The following is a 19,521-nucleotide window of genomic DNA, read 5'->3' as shown; positions in this document are numbered from 1 at the left end:
ATTGTTTGTTTTTGATATTTAGATTCTACCCACTCTACTCTCTCTTTCTCTCTCTCTCTCTCGCTCTCTCTCTCTCTGATTTCATTCATTCATGAGCTCCTTATAGTATTCCTACCATCTTCTCAGCATAGTCTCTTCCCTCTTTAATACATTTCCATCTCTGTCTTTAATCACTCTAATCTGCTGCACATCCTTTCTAGCCCCTTTCGTTATCTTTCAGCCTGATGTACATGATTTAGACTTTTGCTTTAAAACTATGTCATAACTTGGGTTGTAACCGGAACTTGCCTTTAACTTTATGATGCCATTCAAGCTGTTGCATTCTGCATTTACCCAATGTTTAGTTACATTACTTGGGAGGGTCATGTGAGATTAAGTGGACAGCTACAACGTGGTGTTAAAAGGAATTTTCCATGATGACATAGATTTCTCCACTAAAGCATAATTCATGCATTAGCCTTTCCTTTTGCATTTGCCGCCTCTCTCTTTGGGCATAGCCTCCCAGTACAGCTGTCTAGATACACACAATTACACACATGGTCCTCTCTTCATGAACTTTGGTACGACTCTAGCCATCTCACAAGCTCACTCTTGGACTGAGGGCAAAAAACATAGTATTGCTGTAATGACAATGATAGTCCTTAAATTTAAATTAAAATTTAAAGTAATATTATATATATATATTTTTATTTTATTTTATGTTTTTGCTTGTTTGTTTTTATTAATAAGGTTTCCGGTTTGTTTTCCGCTTTCTTCCCAGACATTTATTTTGAAGGTCGTACCGGATGTATTGCGTGCAGCTGAGGCCCATCGACGGCAGCGAGAGGAAGCGAACCGTGAGGCAGCAGGAGTGGAGCAAACCCAGCAGTCTCAGCCTCATGCTTCGTCCTGGGCACTTCTCCTCCTCCTGTCCGCTGTCGAAAACACCGTAACAATATTTATTTACTTTTCCTTCATATTATTCAGTAACTAAAACAAAGGCAGCAGCAAACAAAAAAACGGGGCGAAGACGGGGGCCGAGACATGGAGCTTTACTGCCTGGAGTCGGACCTAGCCGTGAGAGCCCAGCCTGACCTAAACATCCTCTGTGATGACAGAGTGTTGCAGAGTTTATTAACAATCGAGGACAGATTTTTACCTCAGTGTTCGTATTTTCAGCGGGTCCAGAAGGATATTCAGCCTTATATGAGACGAATGGTTGCAGGCTGGATGCATGAGGTTTGTGGGCATTTTATGCACTCGCGGAGCTAACCTAACCGCTTTAGCTAATTTTCAGTTTTTTGTTTTGTCTTATTTTGTTTTTGCACACTTACAAGTTATTTCTGGCTCGTTTTAGCTCGTGGAAAGTTGTCATCGATGTTAACCTGTTTGACAATTGAATAAGAATGACTCACCAAAGGCGTGGGAGAGTCGGAAATTCCACCACGAAGAAAATTCGGCTTCAAAGAAAACAGCCTAGCTGCATATTTACATTGGTTAACAGCTTCAAAGTTTGTGCTTTCTGATAATTAGTAAGCTCAGGCGACAGGGGGGGACTTATTCTTAATTTACATAATCGAAAACTCGAAAATTTCCCCTCAGAGTAATTATTATTAATTTTTTAAAAGTGACTCAGGCTCGGGGCAAGGCAGGCAGCGTGAATGCTAAGCCACTTTCATTTTTTCAGCTCAAGAAAATAAGTTGATTTTGGTAAAGTTCTTTCACAAAAACTGTCGGAAAGTGTTTGAAGAAAACATGTGGATATTTTGCACACTTTATAAAGCTTTTGGGTGGTTAATTTTATTTTATTTTTATTTTTTGATGAGTGAGGCAAGCCCCAACAAGGAAGAGAGACTGAATGGCGATGTGGGGGTTTTGCAGAACGAGTTGCTGTTGAACTAATTTGTTTCTGCCCTGCTCTGACTTTGCAGCTTTTCATGCAGGAAAAAAAGACGTGAAAACCAGTCATTTAACCTTTAACCCGAAAACAGTACTATTTATAGCAGAATTAATAGCACTGAGCCACCAAAACCTCTTTTATATACAATTATATTCCTCTTTTTTCTTTTTCTGTTTTGTTATTGTAGTTGGGTTTTTTTTTGTTTTGGGTGTTTTGGCATAGTTTTACCTAATATATGTGTCTCCTGTTTAAACTTTTCCAGGTATGTGAAGAGGAGAAGAGCAATGAAGACGTCTTTCCTTTAGCTATTAATTATTTGGACAGATTTTTAGCAGTGATGCCCACAAGAAAGAGTTACTTGCAGCTTCTGGGAGCTGTGTGCATGTTTCTGGCCTCCAAGCTAAAGGACTGCAGGCCCATATCAGCAGAGAAACTTTGCATGTACACAGATAATTCATTCTCACCACGGGAACTGCTGGTAAGAGCAACAGTCCCATCCATTCATCCATCCAAACATTCACTCACTCACTCATGGGAGCATGAAGATGTCGTGTCACGTTTTTTCGATGACTTTATGATGCTAATGGCTGAATTGGTTTCACAGGAAGTTTCCTATTTTCCTTGTAAGTGGAGCACAATACAGCCACATCCTTTCTTTGGATCCATGTGGCCTGAAGAGACGCATGATGCCATCTAGTGGCAGTTATGCAGTTTAGGATATGGATATCATGAGGAAGCCTGCATTTCTAGTACATATTGAGTATTTCATGTTATTAAAAACCAAACCTCCAAGCTCAAGTATTATTTTTTTACTATCATACTATTTACTACACAACCGTTAACCCAGGGATGCTTTTAAAGTTTTGGCACCATGTTGGCAATTTAAAAGTCCCTTTAAGATAAATTTCTCTGTTAATCATTTGTTGTGTAAGAAAGATCTTAAAAAATTTTTAAGGATAAATAACCCACCCAACACTTATCTCCATTTATTTTGCTTCCTCTTGAGCTTTTGATACTATCACATGGTCCTCATCAGCAAAACAGTTTGCTTCTCACTTGCAGACAGTGAGATGATCACAATGCTGGATTTTTATTAATAATTATTAAGAGCTAATTTTTAAATCCAGTTTATGTTAATTTCAGGCTCCCCTAGTTGGCTTTTTGTGACTGGAAACATTTGGCTTAGAACAGGGGTGCCAAACATAAGGCCCGGGGACCAGAATTGGCCAGCAGAGGCTCTCAATCCGGCCCATTAGATGGCTTTGGAGCAAATGAAGGACGGCATGTATTTTCATAAGTTTTACAACTTTCTTTCCATAGCCATTCATACTACACCAAAGTAACTAAGTAATAAACACTTAAATGTCAGAAAAGTTATTTTCTTTACTAAATGTTTCTGTTTTTTACAATAGGCCTACAATAAAAAGAAAAGGAAAGTTAAACAAATTAACAAAAACTTTGCCCAGACTGTCCTGCAAATATAAAACAATGAAATAGCAGAACTTTTTTTTCTAATTTTACACATTTATTTCTTATGATTAAAGCCCAAAGAGTTGTACTGACTTATTTTTCTTATATTAAAATATACGTGTGGTTAAACTTCTTTACGCTGACAGAAGGGGGAATTTCACAGATTAAAGCGGGCCATGATGTAAAATGAGTTTGGGACCGCTGGTTTATGACTTCTACAAGCAAACAAACTTTAATTTAATACACTTAAAATGGCATTTTATGGATAAATTAGTTTCTGCCCTAAAAAAGGTCTTGTTGGAAGTTTCCATTAAAAAAGAAATTGTCTTAAACAACTAAAAGAGTTGCAGATTTTATTTAACCACTTCAGTTCCAGAGTAATTTACATGTTGCAGTAAGATCTGCTCCTGATTTTGACCAAACTGCTGCCCAGGCTCTCTATGGCTACGTCCACACTAGCCCGGATAGATTTGAAAACGGCGTTTTCGTTTGAAGCCGCTCCTTGTCCACACTAGCGTTTTCAGTCGTTTTCACAGAGTTGTGCGTCCACATTGAAACGGCCGAAAATGCTTACGTTCCAGTACTGCGCAAGAAGATTTGACCTGCCTCATTTCTGTCTGCCGCTTATTTACTTTCTGGCTCTTTGAAACGTCGTGGCAAAATGTTGAGGGAAAGCACAGAGTTTTTTAAATGGACTAACAGTGAGGTGGAGTTGTTGCTGCGAGTAACACAAAAGTAAAAGTTGCAAAAGCGAGTGAGAATTAAAGAATTTGAAGAAAAGCTATCTGGAGCATGTACAGACTGATTAATCTTTAATAGGGCTGTCAAAATTGAGAGCAAACAAAACAACTGCTGTTTAATGCCCTCCGCTATCTTAGTTTAATTAGTCACATGACTGCATCATATGACTAACATGCGTCATCATTTTAGAAAGTCTTCGTTTTTGCTGTCCGCACTGCGACGCGAAAGCACCGTTTTCAAATGTATGCGTTTTCGTGAACGCTTTCAAAACGCTGCGTTTTCCATGAGCCAAAACGCCGTCTCAGTGTGGACGGGAGGCCAAAATGAAGAGAAAATGTGGACGTAGCCTATGTGTCCTCCCGCTCGCCTGCAGCTGTTTAGGGAAATGACATCCATCCGATTTGATGCTCCATATTGTTGTAAGGCTCCATATTCCTGGATATCCTCACAGGATGCAGTGAGCAGGCAGGAGTCTGTGGAAAATTATTGCAGCTCCTCACTCTTACAGTAAATGTGCTGCCCCTGCTGGTGGCAGTTTGCCTGTAAGAGAGAAGTTTAACAATGGTAGCAGGTGGTATTTTTCATCAGGACAGATGTCCAGGAAGTGATCATACCAGTGGCAAACCTATCCCCTATTCATCTCACAATCATTGATCTCCATTGGGACTAAAATAGGGTGAAGAGAAACTGGTTATGTACAGGAAACCCACGTAAATGGGATTGACGGGTGACATTTTAGATGACAGAAAAGCGTTTCAGGGTGGGGGGACTGTCCCCGCTGAGCGTTGGGGTTTCGGTGTGTACTACGTTTACTTTGTGTGACACAGAGGAAGTGAGAAATTAGAATCAGCTGTGTTCATTCAGTGTTAAAAGGGCATTAAAGAAAACTTCTCTCATGAGAAATATGAGTAGTTTTAATCCCTTTTAATTTCTTGCTGTTGATTGCAGTGATTTCTAACACACTCTAGTTAACCTTTCTCATATTTTTCTACCCATAAATGAAGAAAACCGAACAATGACGCCGTTATCGCAAAGGTTTTCTTATGGTTAACAGAATGGACCTCATGTTCCCACAGAAATTTATTGGTATCACCTTAAGTTAAGTTCAGCCCAGCTTGCCTCATATCAGGTTTATCTGATATAAGTCACACCACCTTCTCAGGAAGTGCATATCAGTTTTCTTTATCCAGTTGCCTAGACACCAGTGAAAACCCAGTGTTAGCCTCACCTGTGGCATTTACTGCCAAAGTGTTAGTCTTTGTCTGTTCTAGTTATGGTTTTCAGACCACCTCTTTATGTAAACACAACTTCTCTTGTCTCAGACTTTGTTTGCTCGATTTAACACTTCAAAGTAAGTTCCTACAGACCAATATGTGCATTATCAGACCCCCTAGCTTTTTTTGGGAGTTAGATTTCACAGTGGTGCCACTGGAGGCTTACTCTCTACTGGCACGTGCCGGGGTGCCAGTGCAGCACACATTTTGACAGATTTAAGAACGGAATGGTACACAGTGTTATTCAACAGAAGTTGAGTCGTTTTCACAACTGTAAAGTCAAAGCGCGATGATCACGACCGTGAATCATCTGTGAATTTCTTTTAGTTAGGTAGGTAGCTAGGTTTTACATGGTGTCGTCACTTTTTGGCATCTTATTCTGTTGAAATGTTGAGCTATTTCTAGATTAAGGGGGTGGGAAATGGTAGATTTTTAGATGTTAGCACCAGTGCCAGACGTGGTGGCAGTGCACTGCTTTTTTGAAAAAAATGTTTTAAATTCTTTTAAAGCCAAAGATAAGCATGTTGTGAACTAAAAACTGATCTTTATGTAGCTCATTTTGATTCTATAGGGGAGCAAAACACAAGTGATTCAGATTTGATAGGTGTCACCACCTGCCTCGTCTTTTTAATTGTGCCTCAGTAAAACTGCACTATGCTGCACTTCTGTCTCACCTGCCTTCCCTTCGACATGTTCCCACTTATCGTCTGCAGGTACAATTCTTTCAGAAGTGCTTGGATCAAAGTTTAGACATGAATCTGTTACTGAATGAAAGTGTATTGATGCTAGTGTTCAGCTATTCATAAAAGCGTTACAACAGTACTTCCCCTTTAGAGTGCCTATATCAATAACTCCATTTACAGGGACACTTCGCCACACCCTTGGATTATTTTCTCCAAATTGACAGTTATTTTAAATGGCACACCTGTGCAACTTTAAATAAAAGCTCAGGTGCAGTTTGGACCCTAAACAAAGAAAAAAGCAACACATGGAAGCGTTTTTTCAATGAATGGCTTCTGGAGGAACACGCACACAATCACAGCTCAGAAGAACTTAAGTGAATTCAATTTATTTTAAGGCAGCAGAGCGATGCTTTGCTCTTTTAGGACTTCTGTTTTTCTTAAAAAGGAACAGTGGCAGGTAGAAATGGCTACAGCACCACATGTCAGTCTCTAAATTTCTCTCGTATGGGAGGTTAGAGAAAGTGTTAATGATTGAGTTGAAAACTTGATCATGACTAATTGTTCGTCTGAGTAAATTTTAGATTTTGAAGTCTTCATTTGATGTCTCTGCTAAATAATATTTAAAAAATATAGTAAATTGGTTGATTTTGAATGCAATGAGTTAAGAGTAACAGGAAATTAGATAATGCAGTGTGTGCAGTCTTCTTGCTCTTGCAAAGCCTTGCTGTATAAAGAGTGATCTCTGTGCGGCTGCCTGTGCAGCGCTAGCTCATTGTAGCGCTGTGTTTGAGGCTTATGACAGGAAGGAAGGGGCTAGCTGTCTCATTGGCAGGGCCTCTAAGCAGGGCAAGGCTTGTCACATGCCGGCGATATGAACACAAAAGATGCAAGGAATGAGAAAGGCATGCAGATAATAAGATACAGTGAGGATAGATAAAATGAAGAAATGTTGCTCTTCTTACAGAGCCATTTCCTCTGGGAATGGAGGCAGACTAAGATCGTCACAGGCGATACAGACGTGGCAGCATGCCATTTAACCCCCTGACACACACTTTTTTTTCTTTTCTTTTTTTTTTTTAACCCTCATCCTTGTGCTTTAGGACTGGGAACTGGTTGTGCTGGGGAAGTTGAAGTGGAACATGGCCTCCGTCATCCCCAATGATTTTGTAGAGCACATCATACGAAGGCTGCCCCTCCCCAAAGAAAAGTTGGTGATGGTCCGCAAGCACACACAGACGTTCATCGCCCTCTGCGCCACAGGTAATGCAGGTGCCTGTTGTTTTATGTGTTTTTTAAAAAAATTTTATTATTTTTTTTAATCCTTCATCTGCTCAGTTTCGTGCTTTTTTAAAAAAAAATTTTATTCAGACATCCACCAGAATATTCCCACACACGCAAACATTCCCCCATCGTGAGTCATCTGTGACCTCTTTCTTCTCTGCTGGCTGCCTTATCCACTTTCTACTCTTTCCACAGCCTGTAGTGAGGTTTTTTTTGTCTTCACAGCTGCTAAAAGCTACTCAAAGTGGTCATGCACATTTCTCTTCTAAGTGCCTGGGAAAACTCCTATCAGTGCTGTGTTTAGATTAGCCACATACACGGGTAATGATAGCAATCCTATCACACACTCTGTGCTGAGTGACTCAGGTGCAGCTGAATTTTTCTGCGGTACTCCCCTTTCATTGTTTGTTGACAGAGAGACTTCCAGGTTTAAAAAGTCAGGGCAGCGATCCAGTGATCTTCCTTCCTCCTCCCATCGCCGCCTTGTGTCCAAAATAAACTCTGGAAAAAGCTTACATGTCCCCCTCAGGCCTCTCCTTAGGTGAATTTTCAAGGCATTCCTTTGCCTAAACTTGGAATCCCTCTAATATTTTCATATCCTGGACAGAAATACTACTGCAGGATCACCTAATGCACATAATATACAGGAAACCTGTCTCACAAGGCTGCTTTTCTTCTGCTACCTCCTTTCCTCTTTTCTAGCTAATTCAATGAAGGAAATAAAACAAAGGGAGGTCACTTTGGTGCATTGAATTCCTCACAAACGTCAGTGCGGTCATATCTGGCTATTAAGCACTTATTTACTAGAGTTAGTTATTGGAATCAGAGGCTCCTTCAGCGAGTTTCATGCCCTGTTTAGCGCAGTTTTAGTGTCACACATGCACAATATATATATATATATATATATATATATATATATATATATATATATATATATATATATATATATATATATATATATATATTGGGTGTGTTTCAGTGGTCACTTCTGCTATTCATAAACAGCTGCTTATATCCAAGCACAAAGCAGCCGCAGTGGAAAAAAAGGAGGCCTGCTGTGGTTGTGCAGTAATGTAAATGTTTGGAGTTTTATATGGAGTTGAGATGTTATTATTATATTGGAGGAGCTCCTCCTATGGACAGCTGGCCCCTGGAGGAGAAGAAGGGTGTAGCACAGCTGGCTAAAAGCTATCAGGCCACTGGGACTGGTTTACACTGGCTTTTCTCTATGGGCCTTAAAGAAAGGGGCTCCCTTTCTTTAGGCACCAATTTTGAAGTTTGTTCAAAATTGGTGCAAAACGCCAGTCCAGTAAGTTTCTTTTTAGCATGACATTGCCCATCTTTGTCAGAAATCAGGATGTTTCAGTCATCAACGCAAGAAGACAAAAAGCTGGCCGTTATGTAGAATAATATGTTGGCACATTTGTGTTTTACTTGGTTGTACCAAAGAAAAGTCACTGAAACACTTTGTTTAAAAATGGTAAAAAAAGGAGCTCTAAAGCAGCAGTCCCTAACCTTTTTTGGCCACGGACCGGATAAATACAACAAAATAAAATGATGCGACCAAGACAAAAACTGGAGTATTTTGTAAATATAATAATAAACACAAATTCACTGTGTGATTGTGTAACTTTATTAGCAGTGTCCTCCTGAAATGCGCCAACAACATTGAGAGTAACATCCTCCCCTCTGCACCTTAATCCTCTCTGGTCGCTATGGTAATGCGTAAATATTTCTTTCAAAATAAGACATAACTACAACACGGGAAAAGACAGAGTTAATGATAAAAACCCTGAAAACCATAAATTTCACACCCAAGCCTCAACTCTCGTGGCCCAATACCAAACAACTCACGGACCGGTCTGAGGGTTGGGGACTGCTGCTCTAAAATCAAAGATAAGAGAAACCTCAGCCAATCACAGGACAAAGAGGGTGTGAAGGTGGGATTGTTTGTTTTGGGAAGTTACTGTCCTACGTATAAAAGACAATGAGGTGGGATTGCTGAAGCTCCTTGCCGTTACTTAATCGAATAACCAAGGAAAGGACTTCTCACAATCAGCACTTGCTGGTTTTCCTTGTTGTTCTCTCCATGTCCGCCTCCTTTTCTGCCTCCTCCCAGGCCTGTTGTCACTTAAGTCTCTGAGACTTGGATGCAGACCGAAGGGAGTCGTGCCTGGAACTCATTGCTCAGCGAGTAGGAGGATTCCTACTCTGTTTTTCTAATCACAGCTGAAGTTCCTGTGAAGGACGCCACACAGGTTCCACTGTGGAGCTTCGTCTGCTGAAATCCAGACTGTGGGAAAATCAGATTCAGCTGTAAAGCATGCATGATGGAGATCATTCAGACGTTTCACCTCTTATGCATCTGTGACACTTCCTCTGGGCGGATTTAAGTAATGTTGGTCTATGTGTCACATTGAGGATGTAATTTCCATGTGTCACCGTGGCTTAAAAGCTGCTCTTGTTTCACTAATTGCACATTAACGCTCTCCCTCACCAGATGACCGCCTTGCTATGAACCCTCCTTCTATGATAGCCTCTGGCAGCATGGGAGCCGCTATCTGTGGCCTGCAGTTGGACCACACTGACCAGAGGCTGAGTCGAGACAACCTGACAGACCTGCTGGCCAAGATCACCAACACGGAGGTGGTGAGTACCACAGCGGGGAAATTTATACTCGACAGCAGGAATTACTCAATACTTTCAGCGCTTCGAAACAATACGCTGTTAATAGCAATCATTGCAACATCTCACGACAGCAGCATAAAAGGCTCTTTAGTAAACAACAGTGATGACTTCAGTGGTGGCAGGCTGAAGCTATTTACTTTTCATGGAGAGAAGGAGAGCAAGCATTTGGCTGCTGGCTGGGGAGCCAGACTGCTGCTATAAAGAGCAGCGGCAGAGGGAATGTCTTCTTAAAACTCAGAGCCCACATTCTTGTGGTACGACACATGCAATTTCTTTGCAGGGCTCCCACTTTAGCTGTGTGCCCCTCCTGGTGGAGGAATACATATGCACTGAAGGCAAGAAGCATCTTTTCCAGTGAAGGCTGATGCAGACACAGAGTTACCTGCAACAGACTAACTTCAGTGTTTAGTGTAACTTGCTGAGCTTTAAAATATCAGACAATACTGCACAAATCTCAAAGTGTGTGACATGCATCTGCAACTAGTTTCTATTGTTTTGAGGTTTTACAGACACCTGACCACACACCACGTGATGCTAACTTGGTGTTCTGGATGTGTGACAGTGTAGGGTCAAGTAAAGAAGGCCCAGAGACCAGTCGCCAAAAATGTGCGCACTCTGAGTTTTAGTGAAAACTTCCTAACAGCTGCTAGATCTTTGCATGGAAGACCTGTCTACAAATACTTGCCAGCTACTCTCTGAGCAGGAGTGAAACTGAAAAGTGCAACTGCGAACGTGGAACGTTTACCTTCAAAGTAAAAGTTCCACTTTAAAAAATAAATAAATACATTTTTGGGTGTTTAAGCCTTAGACAGAAGCAAGGAATGCCACTAAACCAGCACAACTTTTTCTCTGAAGGCGAACGTACTTTCACTTCCTCGGCTAGTACAAGTGTTTGCAGACAGGTTGAGCAAACTGCAGTTGACTGCAGAAATCTTCTAGCAACCTCAATCACTCGCCAACTACGGTATTTTCCACACTATAAGGCGCACTTAAAATCCTTTAATTTTCACAAAAATTGACAGTGCGCCTTATAATCCGATACACCTTATGTATGAATTCTGGTTGTGCTTACTGACCTCGAATCAATTTTGTGTGGTACACGGCGCTCAGAAATCTCTCAAAAATGTTTTAGTACGACTTTGGTAAGCTACGAAGCCACACCGCTTAATGGATTGTGGGAGTATTACGGCTACCTGACTACGGTAGCCGTAATGCTCCCAGTAGTTTTAGGTCCAAAACTCCGTCTGCTTCAGGTCCCAAAGTCAAACGAAGACTGCGGCATCACTGACAGTTAAAAACTGTCTAAATTCTTTCATCTTTAATAAAATCATCAGAGTTGCTGCTTTACCAGGTGTAACAATTAAGTTTAACATTTAGGCATCAATGAAAACAGAATTGATGAAATTTAATGGAGTTAGAAATTAGCAGGAAGTTAGCTCGCTATTTTCCACCTAAACATGATATAGCATGTTCTGACTGGGAGATTTCTGAAAAAATTAAAACGTACAGCTCTGCTATCACTTCCAACATAAATGAAGACAGAAAACTAAACAGCAGTGACGTTTGTAGGGTTACTGAAGTTGGACTAGCTGCTATATAATGATGTGCTATGTGATCGCTAGCATCACAGCTATGTTAGCATGACATAAACACAGTGAAGCTGGAGGATGAAAGCTAACTTTTTTCCAATCGATAAAAGTTAACGTGAGGGTTCCCAATGGTTAGGCACAAATGCAATTGCATGGCAGGATGCTGTAAACGGACCAAACTTCAGTCAGGACAACAACTGAGATAATCCATCCACAGTACGAGATTAGTCATTAATATACTGCAACAACACGGGAGTAGAGCAGCTGCCAGAGAATTCAACATTAATTAATTAATGGTACGGAAGTGGAGGAAGCAAGAAGAATGAGATGAGTAAAGTTTGACTTATCTGACTGTTTTGTTTTGCTTAATTCGGCTTATAATCCGGTGCGCCTTATGTATGAAAACAGACCTGTTCATCGACAGTGTGGCTTATGGTCCGAAAAATACGGTAGTTTGTAAAATCTGCTAATTAAAGTATCAGAAGCCCAGTGGTCTGCTCGGCCTAAGCGCTGGGATTTGTTTTTTAATTTTTAAAAGGAGTAGTCTAAGCTAAGCTAACTAGTGTGTCTTATTAGCCCATCATTTTACACATGAATAACGGCTTGAAAAAATAAAGAGAAGTCTAAAAGCAAGTAAATAAAGAGCAAAATGCTACAAATTAATATTTTTTCAATCAGTTAGGCTGACATCTGTCTAATAACTGTACATTATGGTAGGATAGATGACGGTTTCACGCCTGGGCAAACGCAGCTCCATTTTTGCCACATGATTACTGTTAAATGGGATCTGTAGCACTAATAAAATTCATTTTGTGCAACATGAAAGGCCCCCGGGGAGAGAAAAAAAAACCACTGCCAAGGGACTCAACTGTTCGCTGACAGCCACGCTTAATCTAAGTCGGAGAATTTCATGCATCATGCCTGTACTGAGTCCCTGGATTGTAAGAATACCAAGTCTTGGATTAGTTTGCACTTTTTTCCTTGAACGTCCAGACGGCTTCAAATAAGACGGGCAAACTTACATGACCTTATAAATGATGGTGTGCACTACCAGGGTAGATGTGCCATCATAGTACCATTTTTACAGTTCATCAGTGTGCACTAGGAGATGTTGCAAACTGTAAAGACATACAACTGTGTGTATCTGTGGGCTATATATATATATATATATATATATATATTAATTAGTCATAGTCACTGGTATATCTTTTCTTTAAATATTGATAACTGAGAAAAAGTACTCTCAGAGGGCATCTATACTGGGTAGGTAGTTTTTTGCTGCAGCACAACAGTCACACAGATTTCAGGATAGAAATCCATAAAGGCCTTAGAAACGGCACTCTTAGCTTGTGGTTACGCTGCCATGGTGATGTGGGCCCCGCGACCCAGCCGGCCGTCACAACAGGCACTCCGTCTGCAGCCCATCGGGTTCCAATTATTCGTGCATTTTAAAGGAATGTTGGCCCCTCCGCGAGCTCGGCTCATTCCTTAAGAGTCCTGCAGCCGGCTCAGAGAGGCAGACCTCCCACATCTTTCGCACAGACCTGCAGGGGGGACGGAGACTGAGGGAGACGAAGAGAGGATCCCTTTTAATAAGAAAAGCCGTCCAAAAACATCCGGTCCCACTGTCCTATATTCTGTTTTACACCCTAACTCAGAGGGTTAGGGTGCAGCAGGTCAAAGCCATTTCCTCTAAGACCTCCACATGGGATTGACCGTGAAGTAAACCCAAGGGAGGGTGGAGGAAGGGAGTCCAGAGTTCCCTGACACTCCCCAGAGCTCGTGTGGGAGTCCTTTAGCTTGTACCACAGACATGCACGTGTCCGGTGCCCGCTGTGCAGCTCGCTGCTCCGTGCCACTGGTATCGGAGTGTGCTGGCACCCATTGTTCTGGTCATGATGCAGACAGGACCACCTACCGCAGCAGAACATAATTCCCCGCTGGTATGCCATGCATGTGACCAAAGCTGTTAAACAACTCGCATGTCAAATGCAGCTGAAATTCCAACATTTTGCACACTAGTGTCTGCATACAGGTGCACAGATTAAGTGAGCAGACTGCGGGGGGTATTTACAGTAACACTGCTATAGTAGAGCAGAGAGAGCCAGTTAAAGGGCATGTGTATGCCTTCAAACATTTACGTACTGTAACTTTCGCTGTGGAAGCCACAAAAATCACTTAAATGTAACATTTCTGTACTTTTATTTCTTTTTGCTTTGTTTATGTGCATGAATAGTGATACATTTTAAATCCTTGAACAGATATTTTGAGTGATAACTAAGGATTTTTCCTAAATCAAAGGCTTGACTTCAGTTGCCACACAATATAGTGCTAAACATTGCAAACCTGCAAAAATGAATCTTGGCTGGAGGGGATTATGTGTCTTTAAAGCACCCAGACGCTAGCAGAGGTTTGATGGAAGGGTGTGTTTAACCGCTGCTGACCCTTTTTAAAATTGTTCCAGGATTGTTTGAGGGCCTGCCAGGAACAAATAGAGCGTGTGCTGACCACCAGCCTGCAGCAGGGGCAGCAGTACCGGCAGGAGACCAGTGTCCGGGCCGGCAGCAAGGCGAGGGAGCAGCAAGACCAGTCCAGCACCCCGACAGACGTGCGCGACATCAACTTATGAGCTCCCGACGCCACCGGACTCGCACAACACTCATGTTTGCCAGCCAATGAACTGACAGGAGTGAGGGCTTGTGAGCTGCCAGTAGATCTGCATCAAGTCACCACCTACACCCCCACCCCCTGTTGAGTGATGGTGTGACAATCGATGAACTTTTAGAAATTAAGAGTTTCTAGTTTTTCTTTTTCCTTTTTTTCCGTTTTTTTTTTTTTTTTTTTGCCCCATTCACACCTGGTTTGGGTGTACTTTTACCTTTTTTGTACGGGCCACATGTAATCAAACAGCTACTTTTAAAAAAAGAAAGGATTAATTCTTGAAAACTTGATAGTGCCTTAGGTTTCGAGAAAGGAAACCTGAATATATTTTCATACTTGAAAAAAAAGCATAATTTTATGAAATATACATATTCCTTTTGATAATACCTAGCAAAGTGAATTTAATACTGTATATTTAGTATTTAGTTATGTTACTCTTTAAATATCTCTTAGCAGTTATCAATTAATAGTTTTAATGGGATGTTTCCTTTTCTGGAAATCCATATAGTAGTGATTCAAATGCTGATAATAAATACAAGGCATTTAAACCAAGCTGATATCCAACCAGAGGAGCTCTACTGCAGCTAGCTGCTCTGCCTACCATACTGTGCACCTGTAGTACTGCTTACTATTTATGCAGAAGCGTGCTGGCTAGGAGTGGGCTGGGCCTGCTCAACATAGGGAAGGACATGAAGATGGTTTAAGGCGTGCATTAGATGTGCTGACAGGACCGTATGTTCGTGTATTTGCATTCAGCAAAGATATGCCGTCGTTTGTGTGGCGTTTTTATAGGTGAAGCTTGTACATAGTGGAGGGCGCCAATGATGAAAGAGGAGATCTGGCAAGTTTCTTACCAAGTTTGAGAGAGGACTGGAGTAAGTGAAGGGTTTGTTGGTAGGTTTTTAGGATAAAAGAGAGCATGAGGAAAGTGGGTTAAAATGCAACAAGTGTGGATTGATGATTATTTTAAGCTTTATGATGTTCATGCAGTCGCACGACACTTGAGTGACACGCAGGAGGAGGAATAATAATCCCTGGTGATGTCCGGTTGGGTGGGGGTCGGTTCGGTGCACTGCAGTTTCTCGTGTTCAGCAGTTATACTATTTTTATTCTTTTATCCTTATTTTTTGCAGAGAGGGCGATTTGGAACAATATCGATGCACTTTTAAAAACACTCCTTAAGATCGGTAAGGGGGATCGTGGTTGAGGAGAGTTCAGAGAGGGGTTTAGGGGTCTTTTTTTTCTTTTTTGGTTTTATTAGTTTTTCTTTTAAGTTATTAGGATTTTTTTTCCTGGGCTGGATTCCCATGGGGGTAACACACGTTTATCTTGAAAGCTCGACCCCTACAGGTGAGTAGTCATAGGATAATAATCGGTGTTATAGTGTAATTGTTTATAAACCAAGAAAAGCCAAGTCATGTTTAGACTTCAGTGCATTTATTTAACTCTTGAACTTGAATTTTTTTTTCAAAGCAACTCCAACCCCTTTCTGCTAGTTCTTTAAAATAGTTACAGTCTGTATCCTAAATATTCTTGTTCGTGTTTTGTTTGTGTCTACACCGCTTTCTGAAGTTTTAAAACTGCCATGTATGCGAGTTTTACACGTATTGAATTTCTCGTTAGACCAGAAATGTAGTTTCTAAATCGTACTCCTGCATGCTCAGTTTGTACAAAAAAAAATTCACAAAAAATAAGCCAAATGTTCCCCCTCTGAAAGAATGCTTTAAGCTGAAAAATGTTTATGCTTTTAAAGGTTTTGTTCATGATTTTTAAAAGCAACAATTCCAAAGTAAGTAAAGATAGATTATATACGTCATTCTCTTGCTGCTACGAAGCTTTTCTTTTCTAGTCTTACACAAAGATGCCTTATTGTCATTCACACGTGTGCTGCTATATTATGAAATATTGTGTATGTAACAAGTCTTTTGCTTATTTTGTGTGTGTGTTTGTGTGTGTATGTATATGTGCGTGTGTGTGTCATCGTACATGTACCGGAGGGAACGTAACAGTTTGGTGCGGGACTGGAAGTAATCGTGTTTGCCAATCTCTTTTGATTAGCATGTTTTATTCCTCTATTGATTTGTAACTTTGTAATCTATCATATTCTTGCTGCTTCTTTGTAATGTTTGTGTACCTCAGGTTAATTTGGACGGACAGAGCGAGAACCCATCTCATTACCTCATCACACACACTCACTTCACATCACACACATCTTTCACTCTTAATTCATCGGACGGGTTTTACTTTTATGGGGGGTTTTTCACCCCCTCTACCTTCCCTCCTTTCCCTCCATTCTGGGTAAGACAAATATCCACCACCAGATGTCCTTGAGCAGTTACAAGTGCCTATAGCCTACTTTAAAACCATTTCATATATCTGGTGCTAAACTAAGAACAGCCTATACTGTATGTGATGCACGTGCCAGAAAGAGTTTTGATCAGTTCATTGGAATATTTTTGTTTTCCTGAGGTACCCATTTATTCAGAGTTTAAACCATCAGAATGTTTTATCTTTGTTTGGTGTGGTTGTTACTCCCAACTGCTCTCCCACTATCCCCCCTCCCCTCAAGTTCAGCCACACAATGTACCTCAACAATTTGTCCTCAATAAATTGGCTAAAAATCAACCAGCCTTTTTTGTCTTTATTTCCACTTCCACATTCTTAATTATGTGTGATGATACCACTCTACTGCCAGCAGAGGGCGACAAAACCACAAGCAACTTGTAAGTAGGACAATAGGTAGCAGAATGTTTCTGTGTGGCATTAAAGCTAAACATGGAAACAGGAGTAAAAATACTGCATGTTATATGAATATCATCATATCCTGCTACCTAAAATAATAAGATTTTTTTTTTATCAAAGACAAATATAAAATGTGTAATTCACATAAAGAATAAAATACAATTTGTATGCTCAGGCAGTATTTTGTTTATATTCTAGAGTTGTTTTCTTCTACCTCATCAGAAAGGTAACACTAAGTCCTGTCACCAGGTAAATTTCAAAATAATATATGTTAGAGGGTTTTGTGTGGTCTAACAAAGAAACACCACACATAATTTTAAAAATGTACTTAAAAAACGGTCTCGCTATTATTTTTCTTTGTTTTGTTTTAGCAACAGGGTGGATATGTGTATAGGAAAGGGTTACAAAAAGATTTTATAAAATAATCTCCTGTTGTATCACTTAAAGGATTTTTTGCGCAGACACACACTCACAAGCCACTAGGTTTTGGTCAGAAAAACAGAAAATATCCAGTGAGTAGCAGTTCTGGAAACTGCACAGGAAACTGCAGGACCTAGGATTGAGCAGCTCTCTCTGCAGCTGGATCCTTAACTTCCTGTCTGACATTTCACTCACATATGCTGTACCAGTGTACCAGCACATGTGATGTGACAATAAAAGTGAATTTATTTGATGTGATTTGAGTTCTCTAGGTGAAAATACTTTATTGATGCTAGACGTCAGAGGTGATGGCTTTGAGCTGATAGGAAGGCAACTGTGAGTCTAATAACCACTTGTAGCAACCGAGGTATGCAGAAGAGCATCTCTGAAAACATTGGAACATTGAAACATCTTGAAGCAGTTGGGCCACAGCAGTGGAACACTACTGTGAGCTAAGAACAGGAAATGGAGGCTACAGTTCACTTGCTGAGCCTCGTTCTGCTGGAGGTTTCTTCCTGTTAAAAAGGAGTTTTTCCTTCCTGCTGTCACCAAGTGCTTGCTGATAGTGCTTGCTCATATATCAAGCTATATAAATAAAATTGAAATGGGAAAAAAAAAATTAAATATGTATGTGTGTGTATGTCCACACAAATACATGTTACTTATGGAGCGATTGATGATTGTTATATTTCACGAGAGTAATTGATGGTGACTAATTATGTTGAATGTTTTAAAGCACAGGATCACAGTTAGACGGCGAAGGTCAGCTAGTGATACAAGGCTGAACACACTACAAGAACCAGCACTACCTACACAAGCATCTTCTGATACTTCCATTCAGCAAAATATGTCCAGGTTTGGATGTCATTTAAAGAATATGCATTTGAGTGGTATAGTTATTCTAACTTGTTAAACTTTGAGATTAATTAAATATTTATATTTACACATTTGGCTTTGTCTGCAAAGGACAAGGAGGGAATTATCAACAGAGATGCTTCGTTTCTTCAACTAGTTGTTTGAACTTCCTCTACAGCCTTTTTCTTTTTCCCTTTTCCTCCTCTGGACTATTTAAAAACCGAAACACAGACCTCTCTCACGGTTGTCCAAAATAGGTCAAGCACCAAAACAACACCACTTTAAACCCTCTGAGGAACTAATGGTTTTACGGGCAGGTTTGGGAAGGATGACACAATGTTTCGGAGGATGCTGGCCATAAGGCGTTGTGAGACTTGTTATGAAATTGTTCATGAGGTAAGAAGTGGGGTTATGTTTAGATATTTTATATTTATTTGCACAAAAGAATAGCAATGCATACAAATATAGTTTGTATGAGACGATGGCAGAATTGAATTTATTCCAGAAATGCTGTGGTTCTTGTTAATCTGATAAATGTTGGTGAATCAAACCTGGATCAAACAGATCCTTTTTGGATTATTGATCCATCAGGTAAGTCTGTGTACATGTCTATTTTGAATCTCCTGGCAGCTTTTGGACTCCACAAAACAGCTCTTGTAATCACACCAAGAAAAGAGAAGAATAATCAAAAACAATTGATGGCTAAGTTCTTCCCTCAAAATTGAAGTGTTCAGTCCTAGTTCAGGCTTGCTGCTGCATTGTGGTAATCTGCACTGCAAAAACATTAATTTAAATGAATGATGAAATTGTGCCTTTTTATTATTATTATTCCTCACCTAACGATTTATAACTGGAACTGGTTGTGATAACAATTAACACTGTGTTCTTAATATCTCTGAAGATCGGTAACAATAACACATAAATTCAAGTTGAGTCAACAACTTCCCTATAGGACTTATTGTTGGTCCAACTTAGCTGAATCAATGGGTGATATTGCACTCTTGCAATCTTGGGATCTAAATTATGAATGAACACATAAGTTAAGCCAGCTATTTACTTAAAACCAGATGTTTGCCTCAATCATTTTGTCAAGAGGAAAAATGAAGAAATAAGTGGACTTTGGTAAGCAAATACTTTAACCCTTTAAAAATAAATAAATAAATAAAAGCAGCAATTTTAGGTGAGTTTAGTCCTTTATTTTTGTAGTCTTTAGTTTTAACTTTGTAGGAAGAAGTACA

General features: G+C 40.2%; 1 protein-coding gene across 1 annotated transcript; it reads left to right on the top strand.

Moving 5' to 3' along the window:
- Nucleotides 1-815: 815 nt before the first annotated feature.
- On the top strand, nucleotides 816-16,891 carry ccnd2b (cyclin D2, b). Its single transcript, XM_063500376.1, has 5 exons — nucleotides 816-1,218; nucleotides 2,142-2,357; nucleotides 7,148-7,307; nucleotides 9,829-9,977; nucleotides 14,070-16,891. The coding sequence occupies exons 1-5, from the start codon at nucleotides 1,024-1,026 to the stop codon at nucleotides 14,232-14,234; spliced, it is 885 nt and encodes a 294-aa protein (XP_063356446.1). The 5' UTR covers nucleotides 816-1,023; the 3' UTR covers nucleotides 14,235-16,891.
- The last annotated feature ends 2,630 nt before the right edge of the window (nucleotides 16,892-19,521 follow it).

The sequence above is a fragment of the Pelmatolapia mariae genome, linkage group LG17 (assembly GCF_036321145.2).
Source record: "Pelmatolapia mariae isolate MD_Pm_ZW linkage group LG17, Pm_UMD_F_2, whole genome shotgun sequence".
Taxonomy (NCBI): domain Eukaryota; kingdom Metazoa; phylum Chordata; class Actinopteri; order Cichliformes; family Cichlidae; genus Pelmatolapia; species Pelmatolapia mariae.
Note: the sequence above shows the minus strand (reverse complement) of the source record. Positions and strands in the feature narration are given on the sequence as shown.